This window comes from Myxine glutinosa, chromosome 4 (genome assembly GCF_964187855.1).
Source record: "Myxine glutinosa chromosome 4, kmMyxGlut1.1, whole genome shotgun sequence".
Classification (NCBI taxonomy): domain Eukaryota; kingdom Metazoa; phylum Chordata; class Myxini; order Myxiniformes; family Myxinidae; genus Myxine; species Myxine glutinosa.
In genome coordinates this window covers 141,420,306-141,437,796 of record NC_136264.1, presented here as the reverse complement: position 1 = coordinate 141,437,796, position 17,491 = coordinate 141,420,306, and the positions used below count along the sequence as shown (strand labels likewise).

At 44.6% G+C, this 17,491-nt stretch overlaps 2 protein-coding genes across 2 annotated transcripts in view; both read left to right on the top strand.

Moving 5' to 3' along the window:
* RWDD4 (RWD domain containing 4) overlaps nt 1-17,491 on the top strand; it is a 204,791-nt gene that overhangs the window by 116,567 nt on the left and 70,733 nt on the right. The gene's annotated exons all lie outside the window — the stretch shown is intronic.
* Nucleotides 1-17,491, top strand: part of POLQ (DNA polymerase theta) — a 163,809-nt gene that overhangs the window by 84,879 nt on the left and 61,439 nt on the right. Inside the window, exons 23-26 of the mRNA XM_078775107.1 lie at nt 366-3,979; nt 4,267-4,499; nt 16,179-16,236; nt 16,524-16,652. Coding sequence (XP_078631233.1) covers nt 366-3,979; nt 4,267-4,499; nt 16,179-16,236; nt 16,524-16,652 — 4,034 coding nt within the window. The remainder of the gene's footprint in view (nt 1-365; nt 3,980-4,266; nt 4,500-16,178; nt 16,237-16,523; nt 16,653-17,491) is intronic.

Here is a 17,491-nt window from a genome sequence, read left to right as displayed (position 1 = left end):
ACTATATCACACAGGATGCCTCAGGGGTTGAATGTTTAAATGGAAAACCTCATCAGATTATAACAGGGATAATTGGAAATGTACTATACTTGTGTATGTTTGGCTTGCTGTTTTGGCCGTAGCTATTACTTGGTCCCAAACTTAAATTGACTGCAATGCTGATTTGGATTTGATTTTGTCCTCAATTATAAATCATTTTGTATATAACGAGATTATCACACAGTTGCACGCTATTTATTCCTTTTTCCTGGACGTATGTATAATTTTTTGACCAACATTTCATCATGTCTTCATCAAAACGAAAAAAAGGGTTTTTGATCTTTGATCAAGTGTCATCATGTGTACTTTCTGCTTTCCCTGTTTAGCAAACGCCATGCAGTGGACGAGAATGAAGAGGAAGCAGCTGCTCGACGATCAACCTTTGCATCTTGGGTCATAGGTCGGCGCGGTCTCTCAGAGCTTCAAACCGTCAGCATAATTCTTCAGGAAGCACGCACTCTCTTCCACCATGATGTGGAGGCATTAGGCATTCGTGTGACACTGGAGAGTGCAGAAGGAGCTCTTGGTAGGTGCTGGCAGCACAAAGCTGCAAGTACGCAGAGAACGTTTTTACAAAAATATCGCAATTGCTCAACTCCAGTCGGCAATAGACAAAGTTTGTCAAATGGTGACAATAAAAATGAATTGAAGACGGATGCGATTACTACCTCAGTCTTCGTGACACAACCTTCAGTCACTTCTGTGAAAGAAAATGATCAAGAATGTGAGTTGGTTCAGCATTTTCTCACCAATAGTGAAAGAGTTTGTTTGGCAGACCATGATGATGAGAATAACCACAAAGCAGCTGCTGAATTTAATACTGTACCTGTCATGAATAATGGTGAGAGGCGAGAATTGAAAATGACTCAACAGGTGGACCAAATTGAGATGGAGAATGAGAAGTGCCCTGTTGTAGTTTTTGACGCAAGTCCAAAGAGAACACAAACTTGTGCGGACAACACCAGGGAATTTGGACAAAATGCAGAAGTGACTTCTAAGGATTACTGTGGATTCTCTATGAACAGTTGTACGAAAGAAAAATGTGATAAATGTCAAGTTTCTGCAGAGAAAGGATATCATGTGAATTATGACGTCGTACAAAATTCTAATTATCTGCAGCAAGAAGTGTCTTGTTCACATGATTCTAAAATAACACGAGTTATTGCATTTAATGACCATAACCATATGACAAATATTCAATCTTGTACAAAAGATTTGCTTCCTGATAAAGTTATAGAAATGAAGAAAGAGATTTTCTCTCAAACTACCAACCTGACAAATCATTGTTTCGCTTCCAAGACAAATAATCAACCACTTACATGTGAAAGCAAGAATGATGACGACAACAATATGCACAATGTGCGTTTGATGCATCCTTGTGATGTTATCAATGATAATGCAACAGATTCTCAGTCTTCCAGAAAAGAGAGCCCAATAGATTATTTGGCAGTAACAAAACATTCCTCAGCCAGCATGGCAGCAATGACCAATAATATCGGGCAAGCTGAGAAGAAGGGAAGGCCTTCACCAACAACAATGTCTTTTACTGGTGCAGAGTCTCCTGAAATCTTTGCATTTGATGATAGTTTTGCAATTGACACACAGTTTGAATCTGTGTTGCAGAAAAGTGACAGTTTAACTAATGGAGACCAAGAAATTGTTTCCCTTGCTAATGTTGAAACTACCGTTGTTGGAAACGTGTCTCCATTATCCTCCAGTGGTAGTGGTGGCAGTGCTGACATCAACCTATCCTTCCATCTTAGCAGCAATGAATCCAATATTGAAAAACATGGTTCAGGTAGTTATTCCAATCTCCATTCAATCTCGCATATGTTGGGGGCTGATGCAGTGGTTAGGAGCAACAAGCAGATGATGAGTAGATTACCAGAATTGGATACTTGCATTAGTCCAATGGGGCTTTCACATCTTGATGAAAGTGGGAGTGACTTGTTTGAAGGAATGGCAGAAAGGAGTTCATCAGTAATTAATGAACATTGTCAGGAAGTAATGCAGGATTCTCTCCAGAATCTCTCGTACTGGGAGACATCAAATTCTGCTGGGGAGGAAGTGAAATTTTCTGCTGATTTTCCTGTTGACCACAGTGGTAAGGATAGCATTGATGTAACTTCTGCTTCCTTTGAGGATATTTGCTTGTCTGCCTGGCCAGGGATTGATGTTGAAGCCGAGGCACAATTATGTGGGGAAGATGGCAATTCGGTTGGAACGATGGTCAAAGATAATCACTGCCCATCTAGTAGTGGCAATAGTATACTGGAGGAAGACTTCAACTTGTCAGATTGGGATCAAGTAATTGAAAATAAAATCGAAAATGGTGAAGTGATTTTGTGTCAGAAAAGTTCAGCCTCCAAAGATGAACAAAGTGTAATTGCTCACCAAAGTGATTCACAGAAACGTGTAAAGAACTCACCCTTGAAAGAGGTGTCGACTTTATGCGTGTCACTGAAAGATCCAGGAAGCAATGTAACAAAAGATACAAAGGAATCTAAGTATATTGAGCAAAGCCTTGAGCTCAGCCCGACCATCAAAGATGTGATGGATGCTTTATTTGTCTCGCCACTGAAACGAAAACCCCCAAGCGGTATGAGAAATTCTGTGCCAAGCAATTCCAGAGCAGACCACCATCTTCAGATGCCAAAAGTAAAAGGTCAAGGGGCCATGCAAACAGAAGGGAGTTGTGAAGAATCAAGTGGCGAGACCATTCAAGTCGGTATTCCAGTGCCAACTTTGACACGATCTCGGGAAAATGAAATTGGTCTACCAAGCAGTTGGGATGATGCTGATCTTTCATTTATGACAGACTGGGAATGGAAGGGTCAGGAGCTTTCTGACAAAATGAATTCCGATCAAAAGGATAATCCCCAGACTAGCACGATGACCCCTGGCAATGCAATTTCCACATCAGAAACAAAATGCCAAAACATCACACACAAAGAATTATCTTCTGAAAACAGTTTGAATAATTTGCTGGCCAACAACAATGATAACCTTTTGGCTGAAAAACATTCCTCAAGATTAGAGGTGACCTTGAGTACAACCGGAAATGAATGTGGTGACTGTGAAACACCTGCAAGTGGAGATGTGGCACAAGAATTGCAGGGAAAGGATATTCTTCAGATGCCAAAAGTAAAAGGTCAAGGGGCCATGCAAACAGAAGGGAGTTGTGAAGAATCAAGTGGTGAGACCATTCAAGTCGGTCTTCCAGTGCCAACTTTGACCCGATCTCAGCAAAATGAAATTGGTCTACCAAGCAGTTGGGATGATGCTGACCTTTCATTTATGACAGACTGGGAATGGAAGAGTCAGGAGTTTTCTGACAAAATGAATTCCGATCAAAAGGATAATCCCCAGACTAGCACGATGACCCCTAGCAATGCAATTTCCACATCAGAAACAAAATGCCAAAACATCACACACAAAGAATTATCTTCTGAAAACAGTTTGAATAATTTGTTGGCCAACAACAAAGATAACCTTTTGGCTAAAAAACATTCCTCAAGATTAGAGGTGACCTTGAGTACTACCGGAAACGAATGTGGTGACTGTGAAACACATGCAAGTGGAGACGTGGCACAAGAATTGCAGGGAAAGAATATTGCACATTGTCCAGTTGATGCAAACAATACTTTAATCCTCCATCATCATCAAAATACAATGACACAACCACCCACCATTGCCAGTGAAAAAGAGTACACCAAGACACATAAGTTGAAACCAGCCTCAAGCAGCATTCTCCTTGATGCAAACAAGGTTTCTCTTGAAGGAGGTTTGTTCATTGTGGAGGTGACGTGTAAACAGGACGTTTTTAGAGCGTTTCTTGCAGAATGGGAATTGCAGCCACGCTTCTCCATAGCGGTAGCGTGCGAGTGGAATGCTCTACAGCCATCCCAGAGGAATGTCATTGGGGGAAGATTCGTTACCAGTAAGTAAGACTGCCAAGTGTATGTTGACTACAGTGTCAAAAAAAACGTCTCTGAGCTATAGACGCTGAAGAATATTTATTTAATTGCAATGGACAGGTGTATAGATGCTTCTGTAAAATAACTTCTCGTCACATAAATGATGCATGAGTATAGTAAAGCGAGTTCTCTGAGTGGGAGGATGCAAGTAGTTGGATACCTCAGGGATCAGTACTAGGAACATTATTTATTCATAATTTGACCAATGATTCGGATCGTGGGGTTAAGAGTAAGCTTTCCAAATTTACAGATGACTCTAAACTTGGAGGTAAGGTAGATAGCAGAGAAAGTGGTGATGAGATTCAGGAAAGTCGAGATACTTCCATAGATCGGGCAAAAGATTGGCAAATTCATTTTAACAGAAAGAAATGCAAGGTGCTGGGGATAGGTAGGAATAATGAAAATGGAGATCACATGATGCAAGGGGCTTTTTTGGAGCGTGTCACACAGAAGACGGATCTTGGGATGGTAATAGATACGGTGGTAAGCTGACAGGACTGTTCCAGTGAGCTATAGGTAAAGCAAGTGGGGTTTTAGGTTGTATTCGTAGAGGGATCAATTAGAAATCAAAGGAGGTAATTCTGACAGTACACAGGAATTCTGTAAGGCCTCATGTAGAATATTGCATGCAGTTTTGGTCACCACATCAAAAACACAACAACAGGCATTTTAAGGCCATTTTCCCTGCAAGAGCGGGGGTTAGCCTTGCGGTCCCTGTGACAATCTTCTCCATTTTGCCCTATTTTCTGCATCTCCCCTTGTTAACCCCCTTGCCCACATTTCTTCTTCCACCATCTTTAGCCAAGTCTTTCTCGGTCTTCCCCGTCCTCTACGTCCTTCTACATTCATTTCCATCACTCTTCTCAACCAGTCACTTTCATTCTTCCTCAACACATGACCAAACCATCTCAAACTGTTTCTCTTCACAGCATCCATCACAGGCTCTATTCCCATCATCTTTCGCAATTCATCATTTGTCTTCCTCTCTCTCAACGATACTCCACACATACACCGAACCATTCACATTTCCACCCTTTCCAGCCTTCGTTGCTGCTCTACGTTTATTACCCACGTCTCGCTCCCATAAATCATAACACTTCTCACACATGCAGCATACACCTTTCCCTTCAGCTTCAACGACACTCCCCTCCTCGTCAGCACGCCACTCAGTTCCCAAAACTTCTTCCATGCACATCTCACTCCAGCAACCGTTGCCGAGTCTGATCCACCTTCTCCATTCAGCATGTCTCCTAGGTAACAAAATGTTTTCACACCTTTCAGCTTCACGCCATCTCCAAGATCCAACTCAACAATTCCTCCACCTGCAGCTCCCTCTGTGCACACCTTACACTTGAATGTAGCTGCCACACTGGTTAATGGACTCTCTCAAACCACTACATTTTTTATGAACCCACTCAGCTCACATTGCACATTGAATGGAATTCACTCCGACACCCTTCCTGCACACAGGACACGGCCACTTCCCAGTTCTTTCCACCTCACCACATGCTTTACCACTTGCCATCACCTTCGTTTTTCCGATATTCACCTTCAGACCTTTTGTCTACAAACATTCCTTCCACTTGTTCATCTTCGCCTTCAGTCCATCCATACTTTCTGCAATCAACACCAGATCATCTGCATACAACAACTCCCACGGCAAACCCTCCTTTACGTTCCGAGCCAGCATCTCCATCACAGCTACAAATAGTAGTGGCCATATACCGACCCCTGATGCACTCCCACCTTCACCTCAAACTCACCACTGTTCCCGTCCTTCGTTATTCAAGCTGTGCGCGCTCTTTTGTACATTGCCATCACTACTCTGATCAACCATTCCTCCACTCCTAACTTCCTCAATGCCCATGTCACTACTTCACGTGGAACCCTATCGAATGCTTTCTCCAGATCAACAAACCCAAGAAACAACTTCTTACTTTTCTCCATGTACTTCTCCTGCAACTGCCTCACAATAAAAAGTGCATCTGTCGTTCCTCTTCCTGGCATAAATCCAAACTGCATTTCGTCAATCTTCACTTTCTTCCTTATCCTCCTCTCCAACACCCTTTCCAATACCTTCATTCCATGCTCCAATAACTTTATCGCTCGATACGAGCCACAGTCCAGAGGGTCACCTTTCCTCTTGTATAGAGGGACGAGGGTACTCAGTTCCCAATTCACTGGAATGCGGCCTTCTTTCACCACCAGATTGCAGATCTCTGTCATTCTCTTCACACCCCAATTTCCCACTGCCTTCAACATATGTCCCACATCTCCCGTCGGCCCTCCCGCTTTTCTAATCTTCATTGCTTTTATCGCTTCCTCAACTTCCTTCTCGGTTATCTTCTCTGCCGGTCCTAAAACTGGGTTACTCTCCATGTTGCCATCCCATTCATTCTCTGCATTCAACAGTATTTCCATATATCTCTTCCATCTTCCTTTAATTCCATCTGGGTCCACAACGATTTGTCCCACTTCATCCTTCAAGCAACGCATCCCCATCACATCACACCTCTCTTTCGCTATCTGCTTTGCAATCCTGAATACCGCTCTCTGACCCTCTTCCAAATCCGAGCGTTCTCCGAACATTTTCCTACATGCCTCCTGCGCCTTTGTTACCTCTTTCTTTGCAGCCTTCTTGGCTGCCTTATAACTTTAATGCTCTGCCTTTTCTGCCCCCATACCCTACGGCTTCTGCCACTCCTTGAACTTCTTCCTCTTCTCGTCAATCGTCTTTCCAACTTCATCATCCCACCACCATGTTTACGAGTGCCTCGGTGGTCCTTTTGTCCATCCACATACCTCACCAACGGCTCCCAACAGACTATCTTTCATTGACATCCAACCACTTTCAAGCTCAACCACATCATCCTCTACCATACTCAGCCTCTCTTTTAATGCCTCCCTCACTGTCACCTCTTTCAACCTCCACACCTTCATTCTCGATTGGTACTTCACTCTCCTAGCACCTTTCACCCTTATGTCGCAGACAACCAAGTGGTGCTGTGAAACAGCCTCCTCCCCCGGGATCACATTTGTGTCTTGGAGGTGCCCCCTATCTCACCGATGCACCAGCAGGTAGTCGACGGTTGTCGTCGACCCACCTGACGTCATGTAACAAGCTTATTATCCTCTTTCTGGAACTGAGTATTACAAATCAACAAATCAGCTCCATCAGCAAACTCCAAAATCCTTTCACCTTCTCCATTTCTCACACCATATCCGTAACCCCCATGAACTCCCTCAAAACTGTCCATACTTCTTCCCACATGTCCATTTAGGTCTCCTCCTACCACAACAACTGCCTCATTTTTCACGTTTTCCATCGGCTTCTCTATCGCACACCAAAACTTGTCCTTCTCTTCATCACTCCGACCAACCTGCGTAGCATATCCCGAGATGACGTTCACCAAGAGCTTTCCAATCATCATTTTCATCATCATCAACCTTTCACTCACTCGAGTCACACTCACCACACTGTCTACAAACTCCCCAGAAAACAGGACACCAAGACCATTCACGCCTTCTGGGCACCCTTGCCACACAAACTTGTATTTCTGTCCCTGCCTACCCTTCACCATTCTCACACCACTTCCCTTCCATCTCGTCTCCTGCACACAACATATGTCCACTCTTCTTCTGACAAATACTTACACCACTTCTCCTGATCTCCCTCTCATTGTCCCTACATTCCATGTCCCAAACCTCAGAAACCGATCTCCACGTCGGGCATCAGATGTTTCGTCGTCATAAATGGAGTGATTTCCACCCTTGCTTCGATCGGGTTCCCCACCTTGAGTTTTGACGAGAGCGAGTGGGGTCCCCCACGGGGTACTTCGGGCTGTACCCTGCCCATATGTAGTCGTAATTGTCATGGTTCTCTTTTTGAGGCAATGTTTTTATGGCCGGATGCCCTTCCTGACGCCAACCCTTTTAGTCACCTCTTACGACACACAGGGATACGGTGTACCTATTCTAAACCGGGGTACACACCGGAGATGGTCACCACATCAGAGGAAGGATATTGCTGCCAGAGAGAGGGTTTTAGCATAGGGCTACTGGATTAATTCCAGGCCCAGCGAGACTCAGCTATGAGGAACGGCTGAAGGAGATAAGGCTTTTGTACATTCGAAAGGAGGCAGTTTTTTTTTTTGTTTTTTTTTGTTTGTTTGTTTGGTATACTGAATCGAGGCTCGTGAAAGAGCTAACATTTACTTCACAAACAAATCAACCAGACAAACAAAATATATAAAAAGAGGGAGCGGAAAACAAGATGGGGAGAGAAGGGGAAGCACACAAACACAACATTTGAGAGCAGGGAGATGTGTGGAAGGGAGAGGGCTTGGGGGGAGGAGGCGTGGGAAGGGGGGTGGGGGGGGAGGGAGAAGTATAAAACACAAGGACACCAAGGACTTCCAGGACAGAAGTTGGTATTTCAAAAAAGTGGAATTGGGGTGAAATTAGCAGGGGTAGAAAAGATCAAGGTTTTGGATGGGGGAAGATAAGACATGGTGGTGAACAGCTGTTTTAAAGACCTGGAGGGTGGAGTGGGATTGAAGAGAGTGAGGGAGTTTGTTCCAGAGGTGGGAGAAAAGAGGAATGAAGGAGTGAAGATGAGCAGAGAGTCTTGATATTGGCAGTTTGACCATAAGAGGGTTGCAGGCAGATCTTGTGCGACCTGTAGGAATATTTGCGGGACAGAGCCCAGAGAGAGCTGGGGGGGCAAGGCCAGAGAGGAGTCGGTAGAAGACGGAAAGACCACCAACCTGCCTGCGGTGAGTGAGTGAGAGGCCCTTGGAGTTAGCTTCATCGCGGGAGATTCCAATGATTCTGAATGCTTTGGTTTCAACAGCGTGAAGACGAGCTAGGTGTGAGGCAGGAGCACCAGCCCAGAGGGGAGAGCAGTATTCCATTGAGCTGCGGATGAAAGCCTTGTATGTGGTGAGGAGCTCAGGTGTGCCAAGGAAGGACTTCGCACGACGGAGGATGCCCAGTCGGCGACTGGCTTTGGAGGCCAGATTTGAAATGTGGTTTTCCCAGGAAAGATCATGGCAGATAGTGAGACCCAAAAGCTTGAGTGACAGAACTTCTTGGAGAGGATTATTCAGAAAGTGGATGGGAGGGTTGTCCAGTCGGTCTTTTCGGAGAGACATCGTAAGAGTGTGAGATTTGTCAGGATTGAAAGACATGTTCCACTTGTTTGCCCAGTCTGTGATTTTGTCCAGGTCTGCAGAGAGTGAGGAGGCTGCAGACTGCCGATCTGAGGGATGAAGAATGGAGCGACAGAGAGTAGAGTCATCAGCAAAGAGATACAGAGGATTTTCAAGAGAGTCAGAGAGATCATTGATGAAGACCAGAAAAAGCACAGGGCCCAGAACACTGCCTTGTGGAACTCCAGCCTGAACAGGAAGAGGAGATGAGAGAAACCCATTCAGGGCCTCACGTTGACTATGACTAGAGAGGAAGTCCGCCAGCCATGCGTGGAGATTTCCATGGATACCAAAAGAGGAGAGTTTGGTGAGCAGAGCGGGGTGCCAGACCGTATCGAAGGCACGTGATATGTCAAGGGAGACTGCTCTAATTTCCTGTTTGGCATTGAGGACCTCCATCCATTGTTGAGAAAGCAGAAGCAGCATGTCCAGAGTAGAGTATCCAGGTCTGAAACCAAATTGATGATCAGAGATCAAGCCATTGGAGAAGAGGAAAGATTTCATATCTGAAGCAATGATGGATTCCATGACTTTGCTGATAATTGGGAGAAGGCTGATTGGTCTGTAGTTGCTGGGATCTGTTTTTGCACCTTTTTTGTGCAAAGCGGTGATGTTGGCAGATTTCCAAGCAGATGGAAGATGACCTTGAGCAAAAGAGAGGGTGAAGAGAACAGAGAGAGGGAGTGAAAGAGAGGGAGCGGAAGAACAGGATTTTAGGACCCGTGGGCTGATGCCGTCAGGTCCAGTTGCAGAATCTGAGTCGAGGGTTGACAGAAACTTTTCCACCTTGTCAGGAGGAAAGGACGCAGAGTCCAGGAGCAGCTGGGTACAACTGGGTACGGTGGGTACGGAGAGGGATGGGTTTGGGACACAAGATTTAGAGGCAAACACAGAGTTGAGGCATTCAGCTTTTTCACGTGCGGAGTCAGCCGTGTGGCCATTTGAGGTGAGGGAGGGGATGGAGGGGGAACAAACACCAGAAACAGATTTGACCAGACGCCACCAGGATTTGGAAGAGGGAGACAGATAAGAGAGTTCGGTCCTGAGAACGGAGAGATATTGTTTCCTGGCTCTCCTGAGGGTGGACACACACTTGCTTCGGGCTTTGTGAAAGGAAATGAGATTTCCTTCCGTTGGATTTGCTTTCCAGGAGACGAAAGCAAGTTGTTTCTGGGCAATAGCCTCACCACAAGATTCCGTGTACCATGGACGGGAGGAAGGGAATGACAACAGAAGACGAGATGGGATAAATCTGTGCATGAGAGAGAGCAGTTTGCTTTGGAAGAATTCCCAGGAAGAATTTATGTCAGAGGCAATAGAGATGGGAGACCAGTCCAGATGATTGATGGCTGCTTGAAGACTGTGCCAGTTGGCCTGAGTGAAATGCCAGACTCGTCGACGCTGAGGAGGCTCTCTGAGAATGGTCAGAGAGATGTCCACTTTAACAAGCACATGATCAGAAGAGCCGATTGGAGCAGAAGAAGAGCAGCAGACATTTTCAGGGAAGTTAGTCATAACCAAGTCCAGAAGAGAAGATGCTCCGTTGACTGAAATCCGGGTCGCGAAATTGACAGATTGTGTCAGTCCCAGTGAGTCACAGAAGTCCTTTGCTGAAGAGCCATGGCTGGTGAGAGAGGTACCCACACCCAGCCAACTGGCATGGTGACAGTTGAAATCACCACATATGAGGAAGAGAGAGTTGGGATGGGTGGATAGAAGTTGGTCCATATTCTCAGACAACGAGATGTAGATGGAGTCATCACTGTTTGGTGGACGGTACAACACACATATGAACAAAAGGTGGGAGCGAATGGGAAGCCGTAGCCAAAGGTATTCCTGGGGGTGAGGTGGAGAGAGGGCAGTGCAGGGCGAGTGAGGAAGAGAGTTTTTTATAAAGATAGCAACCCCACCTCCAGGACGAGGCTCAGGTCTATCATACCGGAGGAGGGAGTAACCTGGGAGAGATACCAAGGAATCAGAGACATCATGAAGGAGGAAAGTTTCTGTTAAGCAGATCACGTCTGGTTTGTCAGAAGCAAACTGTATGGAGAGATCAGACAAGTTTGAGCGAAGGCCCCGGATGTTTGAGGTCCATACTGTTAAGGAAGAGGAAGGGGGAGCATCGGATACAGAACGGGGGGGGGAGCGGTAGGGTAAGATGTGGAAGAGGAGGAAGAGGTAGGGAGAGCTGTTGAAGGTGTGTCGGAGATTACAGAATAGCTTGGAGAAAGGGAAGAATGGGGCGGACAAAAGGTTTGATGGTGATTGGGAGAGGCGCAGTGAGGTGTTATTTGACGAGGGGGAAGAGCGAGGCAGAAGGTTGAGGGAGATGAAGGTGAAAGTTGGAAGGGGGAAGAAGTGGGGAGGACGCTTTGAGGAGGAGGGGTGAGAGTGGAGTCTAGGAGGGGAGGAGCGAGGGAGAGTCTCGGAGGGGAGGGGTGTGGGGGGAGATTTGAAAGGAATGGGTGATTGGGAAGATTTGGAGGGGAGGGGCAAGGGGAAAGATTTGAAAGAGATGGGTGATGGGGATGATTTGGAGGGGAGGGGCAAGGGGGTAGATTTAGAGGGGAGGGGTGATGGGAAATGGGATTTTGGGGTGATGGGATTTTGAAAAGTGTACGATTATTGGGAAACGAACATTTATTGCAAAATGAGTTTCTTGAGACATTCGAGTCAAAAATACGTTTGAGGACGCTGGAGGGAGGATGGAGTGCTGGAGAGTTTAGGGAATGAATGAAAGATGCACTATAAGAGATGGAATTTTTTTTTGGAATGAATAGATTTGGTGAGCAAGTCGAAAGCATCCTTTTATCGAAGAAGAAGAAAAAGGTGTTATAGAATATGACAGAATACAGGTCTTCAGGGGACAGATTAGACATTTTTTAACAACGTGATCACGTGATCACAAACAACATGGTCGAAGAACGAACGAACAAATAAGAACGAATAAACGAATAAGAACAGAAGGAAATGTTTTTTTTTGTTTGTTTTTTTTTGAGATTTTAAAACAAGGAAGTATGGGGTGAAAAGACCGTGAAAAACAGAGACCGGAAAGTAATTGCAGCGCGATCGGAGAACCGCTGAGACAAAAACAAAGCCTCAGTTACAAGGGGATATGATAGAGATGTTTAAGATAATGAAGGGTATGAATGAATGAAGACAAAATATGTGCGTGAGTTCTTCAGCAGAATAAACAGCGATCGGACCAGGGGCCATAGCCTGAGAATAACGAAGAAGAGAGTTAAGATGGTACAGTAAGGCAGGGGTCTTTCACTCAGAGTAGGTAATGCATGGAATGGTCTCCCTGGAAAGGTAGTAGCAGCAGAAACAGTAGATAGGTTTAAAATGGAATTAGATAGGTACCTAGAAGCATTGGGGATAGAGAGGTACAGGGATGTTGGCAGGACCTGTAGGTAGCTTGATTTATGAATGGGTGATTGTGTACATCTGTGCTGATTGTAATATCTGTGAGAGAGTCTCGCCCTGGTCAGTGTTATATATTCTTCACCCTAAAACAGCCTACATCCACCCTCCTCTCCCCCCCAATAATTTCAATAACAACAGTAAAACACACAAAAAAAAAAATCCCCATTTAAATGTTTTAACACACTGGTGATGTCCCTGATCCATGAGCCTGACACCCTTTTCTCAACCTGAAAAGTTGAAAAAGTTGAACATGAACAGACAGGAACATAATAGCTCTCAGTTTTGAATATAAACCCAATGAAATCAAATTGTTAGCTTGACGAACTTATTTAATCTGGTGTTGGTGGAGCGCAGGCATGATGGGCCGAATGGCCTTCAAATGTATCAAATTTCCTTGTTGTTCCTTGAAGGGGCCATAATAGATTTTGGCGATGAGGGGGGAGGGGGGATAGAAGCAGACTGGGATAATCTGAAATGCCAATAATGGTAGCAAGAATGATTGTAAATATATTGTGAATATAAGAAATAATGGTAGCATTACTAAATGATTCAGAAACTCTATAAGTAAATAGTTTATCGATTAATTGCTCCTTGTGTGCCATACTGTTAATGTTTACCCTCACCAGAGGAGGGTATTGCATTTGAGTCCATTTGTCTGTTTGTTTGTCTGTTTGTCCGCACAGAATAAATATGATTTTCTCTGCAACCGTTGGTCCGATTGACAGGAAATTTCACCATAGGTGCACCTCCACCTGTATAATTATTTTAATGATAATTATGACGTCATAGGTCACGTGGTATGGGTGCCATCCTGGAAAAACCGAAAAACTTTGCACCTCTATATCTCCGAAAGCGCTGAATATAAAAAATTGAGACATGGCTCATTATAAAGAACTCTCCATGTGGAATAACATATGTTAATGATGATGTCATAGGTGACTCCATTATGACGTCATAATTCGACAAGTACAAAACTTCATCCGATCAAGATGAAATTTCTTGAGCGTCACTTGGGATACATTGGTGGAGAAAAAAAGAAGACGTCATCGGTCGCATGGTTCGGCCGCCATGTTGGAAAAATCGAAAAAAGTTGCACCACTTTGCTCTGTCCTTTTTTTTTTTTTTTTTTTTTTTTGGGCTTGTTTTACAAAACTCCCACCTCTCTGTGTACCCACCTTACCCAGTCGAACCCAGCTGCTGCTGGACTCTGTCCTCTCCTGACAAGGTGGAGAAGTTTCTATCAAACCTCGACTGATTCTGCAACTGGACCAGATGGCATCAGCCCATGGGTCCTAAAATCCTGCTCTGCCGCTCTTTCACACCCTCTCTCGATTCTCTTCACCCTCTCTATTGCTCAAGGTCATCTGCCATCTGCTTGGAAATCAGCCAACATTGTCGCTTTTACACAAGAAAGGTGCAAAAACAGATCCTTGCAACTGCAGACCAATCAGCCTGCTCCCAATAATCAGCAAGGTCATGGAATCGATCATCACTTCTGACATCAAATCCTTCCTCTTCTCCAATGGCTTGATCTCGGATCATCAATTTGGATTCAGACCAGGTCATTCTACTCTGGACATGCTGCTTCTGCTGTCTCAACAATGGATGGAGGTCCTCAATGCCAAACAGGAAATCAGAGCTGTCTCCCTTGACATATCACGTGCCTTCGATACGGTCTGGCACCCCGCTCTGCCCACCAAACTCTCCTCATATGGTATCCATGGAAACCTCCATGCATGGATTGCAGCCTTCCTTTCTGGTCGCAGTCAACGTGTGGCCCTGAATGGAATTCTGTCTTCTCCCCTTCCTGTTCAGACTGGAGTTCCTCAAGGCATTGTTCTGGGCCCTGTGCTTTTTCTGGTCTTCATTAATGATCTCTCTGACTCTCTGGAAAATCCTCGCTATCTCTTTGCTGATGACTCCACTCTCTGCCGCTCTATATCCCAACCCTCAGATCGGCAGGCAGCAGCCTCTTCACTCTCTGCAGACCTGGACAATATCACAAACTGGTCAAACAAGTGGAACATGTGTTTCAATCCTGACAAATCTCACACTCTCACTTTGTCTCTCCGGAAAGACCGTCTGGACAACCCTCCCATATACTTTCTGAACAATCCTCTTGAAGAAGTTCTGTCCTCTTGAAGAAGTTCTGTCACTCAAGCTTTTGGGTCTCACTATCTGCCATGATCTTTCCTGGGAAAATCACATTTCCAAGCTGTCCTCCAAAGCCAGTTGCCGACTGGGCATCCTCCATTGTGTGAAGTGCTTTCTGGGCACTTCTGAGCTCCTCGCCACATACAAAGCTTTCATCCGCAGCTCAATGGAATACTGCTCTCCCCCACACCTAGCTCGGCTTCACACGGTTGAAACCAAAGCATTCAGAATCATTGGAATCTCCCGCGATGAAGCTGATTCTGAGGGCCTTTCTCTCTTTCACCGCAGGCAGGTAGGTGGTCTTTCTGTTTTCTACCGACTCCTCTCCGGCCTTGCTCCCCCTGTTCTGTCTGTGCTCTGCCCCCCAAATATTCCTGCAGGACGCACAAGATCTGCCAGCAACCCTCTTCTGGTGAAACTGCCAAAATCAAGACTCTCTGCTCACCTTCATTCCTCTTTTCTCCCACCTCTGGAACAAACTCCCACACTCTCTTAAATCCCTCTCATCCCTCCAGGTCTTTAAAACAGCTGTTCACCACCATCTCTTATCTTCCCCCATCCAAAACCTTGATCTTTTCTACCTCCGTTAAAACACCCCAAATCTGACTCTTTAAATCCCCAACTTCTTTCTTGTAATTACCTTCGCAAAAGCGGAAGGTTATGTTTTGATCGCTGTGTATTTATTTGTATGTCTGTGTGTGTGTGTGTATGTTATTCGCATAACTCAAAAAGTATTCAACCGAATTGCATGAAATTTGGTGGGATGATTGGTTATTATACGGGACACATTTGATTAGATTTTGGGAGCAATCGGGTCAAAGGTCAAGGTCAAGGTCACGAAAAGGTCAAAATCGTATTTTTGTTGTTCTGTTCCCTACACTCCCATGCCAAGTACAGAACAGTAGCTGCGGCGAAGGTATGCGCTCTACCGAGTGCCCGTTCTAGTTCGTAGAAGTGTTCATTTGCTTCATACCATGTACCCCTCCCACCTTCCCCAGCCCTCTCCCTTCCACAGATCTACTGATGTCCCTGTCCTCTTCTGTTGTTGTGCTTGTGTGCTTCCCTCTCTCCCCCTCTTGTCTCCAGCTCCCTTGATTGCATGTTTTACGTGTGTGTGCATGTTTTCATGTCCAATGTGTTAGCTCTTACACGAGCCTCGATTCTGTATAACAACCCCCCCCCCCCCCCCCCCCCAAAAAAACCCACTATATCTCCAAAACCGCTCCATGGAAAAAGATGATACATGGGGCATTATCAAGTACTTCCCACAGGGAATAAGATATGTTAATGATGATGCCATCGGTGCCTTCTTTATTATAATGAGTTGGAGAAAAAGTTCGAGTTTCAGGGTATTTTGTGAATTTTTCATAAGAGTTATGCCCTTTTTGGACTTAGAAAATATCACGTCGTTAGGGGGCATGGATTGCAAAGCAATTCTCACTCTTGTTTACTTATATTGTTCTTCTAACCCAATGTGTAATTAGTACTATTAACTGCACCTTTTAACACTATGGTGCTCAAAAAAGTGCTAAAGTTTGAAATGAAAGTAGCAAGATGCATTTGAAAAGTAACTTCAAGAGTAGTTTCACACTACCTTTTTACAAAATAGCTTACAAGTGTAGCTAGATAGCTCCTCTGTATTTATTCCTTTAGCGGGAATATCTTTAACTTTACCTCCTTTATCAAATTAGCTTCCCTGTGTGTGTTGCAAATATAGGACCAGCATTGCCTGAAGTACCTCCAGTGGACGGCTTGGTGATACCTGATGGCAAAGGACGGGTGGTGGTGGGCCTAGCAGTGAGCTGGGATGCACAGAATGTTTACTACGTATCACTACAACTTAGTGGTATGTTTGAACCGAATATTGCTTGCAGACACTTTCCCTATAACTGATTATGTGCTGACAGTGGCAAACAATCACTGATGTCCAATACTGGAAGGTCTGATTGACTCGAGTTGATAACCCTCGTTTGTGGTCCCGATTATCTTGTATCCCTTTTCCACTTGGCTTAGATTGGCTCAGATCAATCTGGCTGGCATCGTTTTTTTTAACAACCGAGCAGAGCCCTTACTTGTAAAATAGGACTATTTTATTCCGCAAACAGCCAAGCTAAATATGCTTAGTAAGAACCTTTAAAGATGTTGAAGCTGAGGTTTGAAGTCACACTTTTTATGTTTATTGGAAGCAGAATGTCTATATGTTTACATATGAAGAAAATTAATTTTGCTTTTTTTTGCAATGGTTAAAACTTTATTGATGATCACTTATTTCTTAATCCTTCTTCAAAACTGAATACCTTGATATCACATGCACATCTCTTACCTGTTTCTTTTCAAAGTCCTTTTTTGTAAAGACCTCTTGAAAGGATAGTTAAAGTTTAGCTTTTTCCCCTCCTCCCTGAGGATAATACTGCGGAAGTCCATTTTGGACTTCCAAATAGGTAAGTTATTACCTGCATCTTGAAATTCGATATTTGTTCCTCATACCAAATTAATAGTCAGGACTCGTGAGAGAAACACTCTAATTCCTTATGATTGCAGAAATACTTTAATGAATTGTACTATTTCGTGTAGTGACCATATATGTTTCAATTGAATTCAGTAGAGACTGCAATGGCGCCAGCCTGGTGAAGAAATTCCCTGTGTAATGGAAACCGCATCTACATATCTCTCATTTGTAGCGCT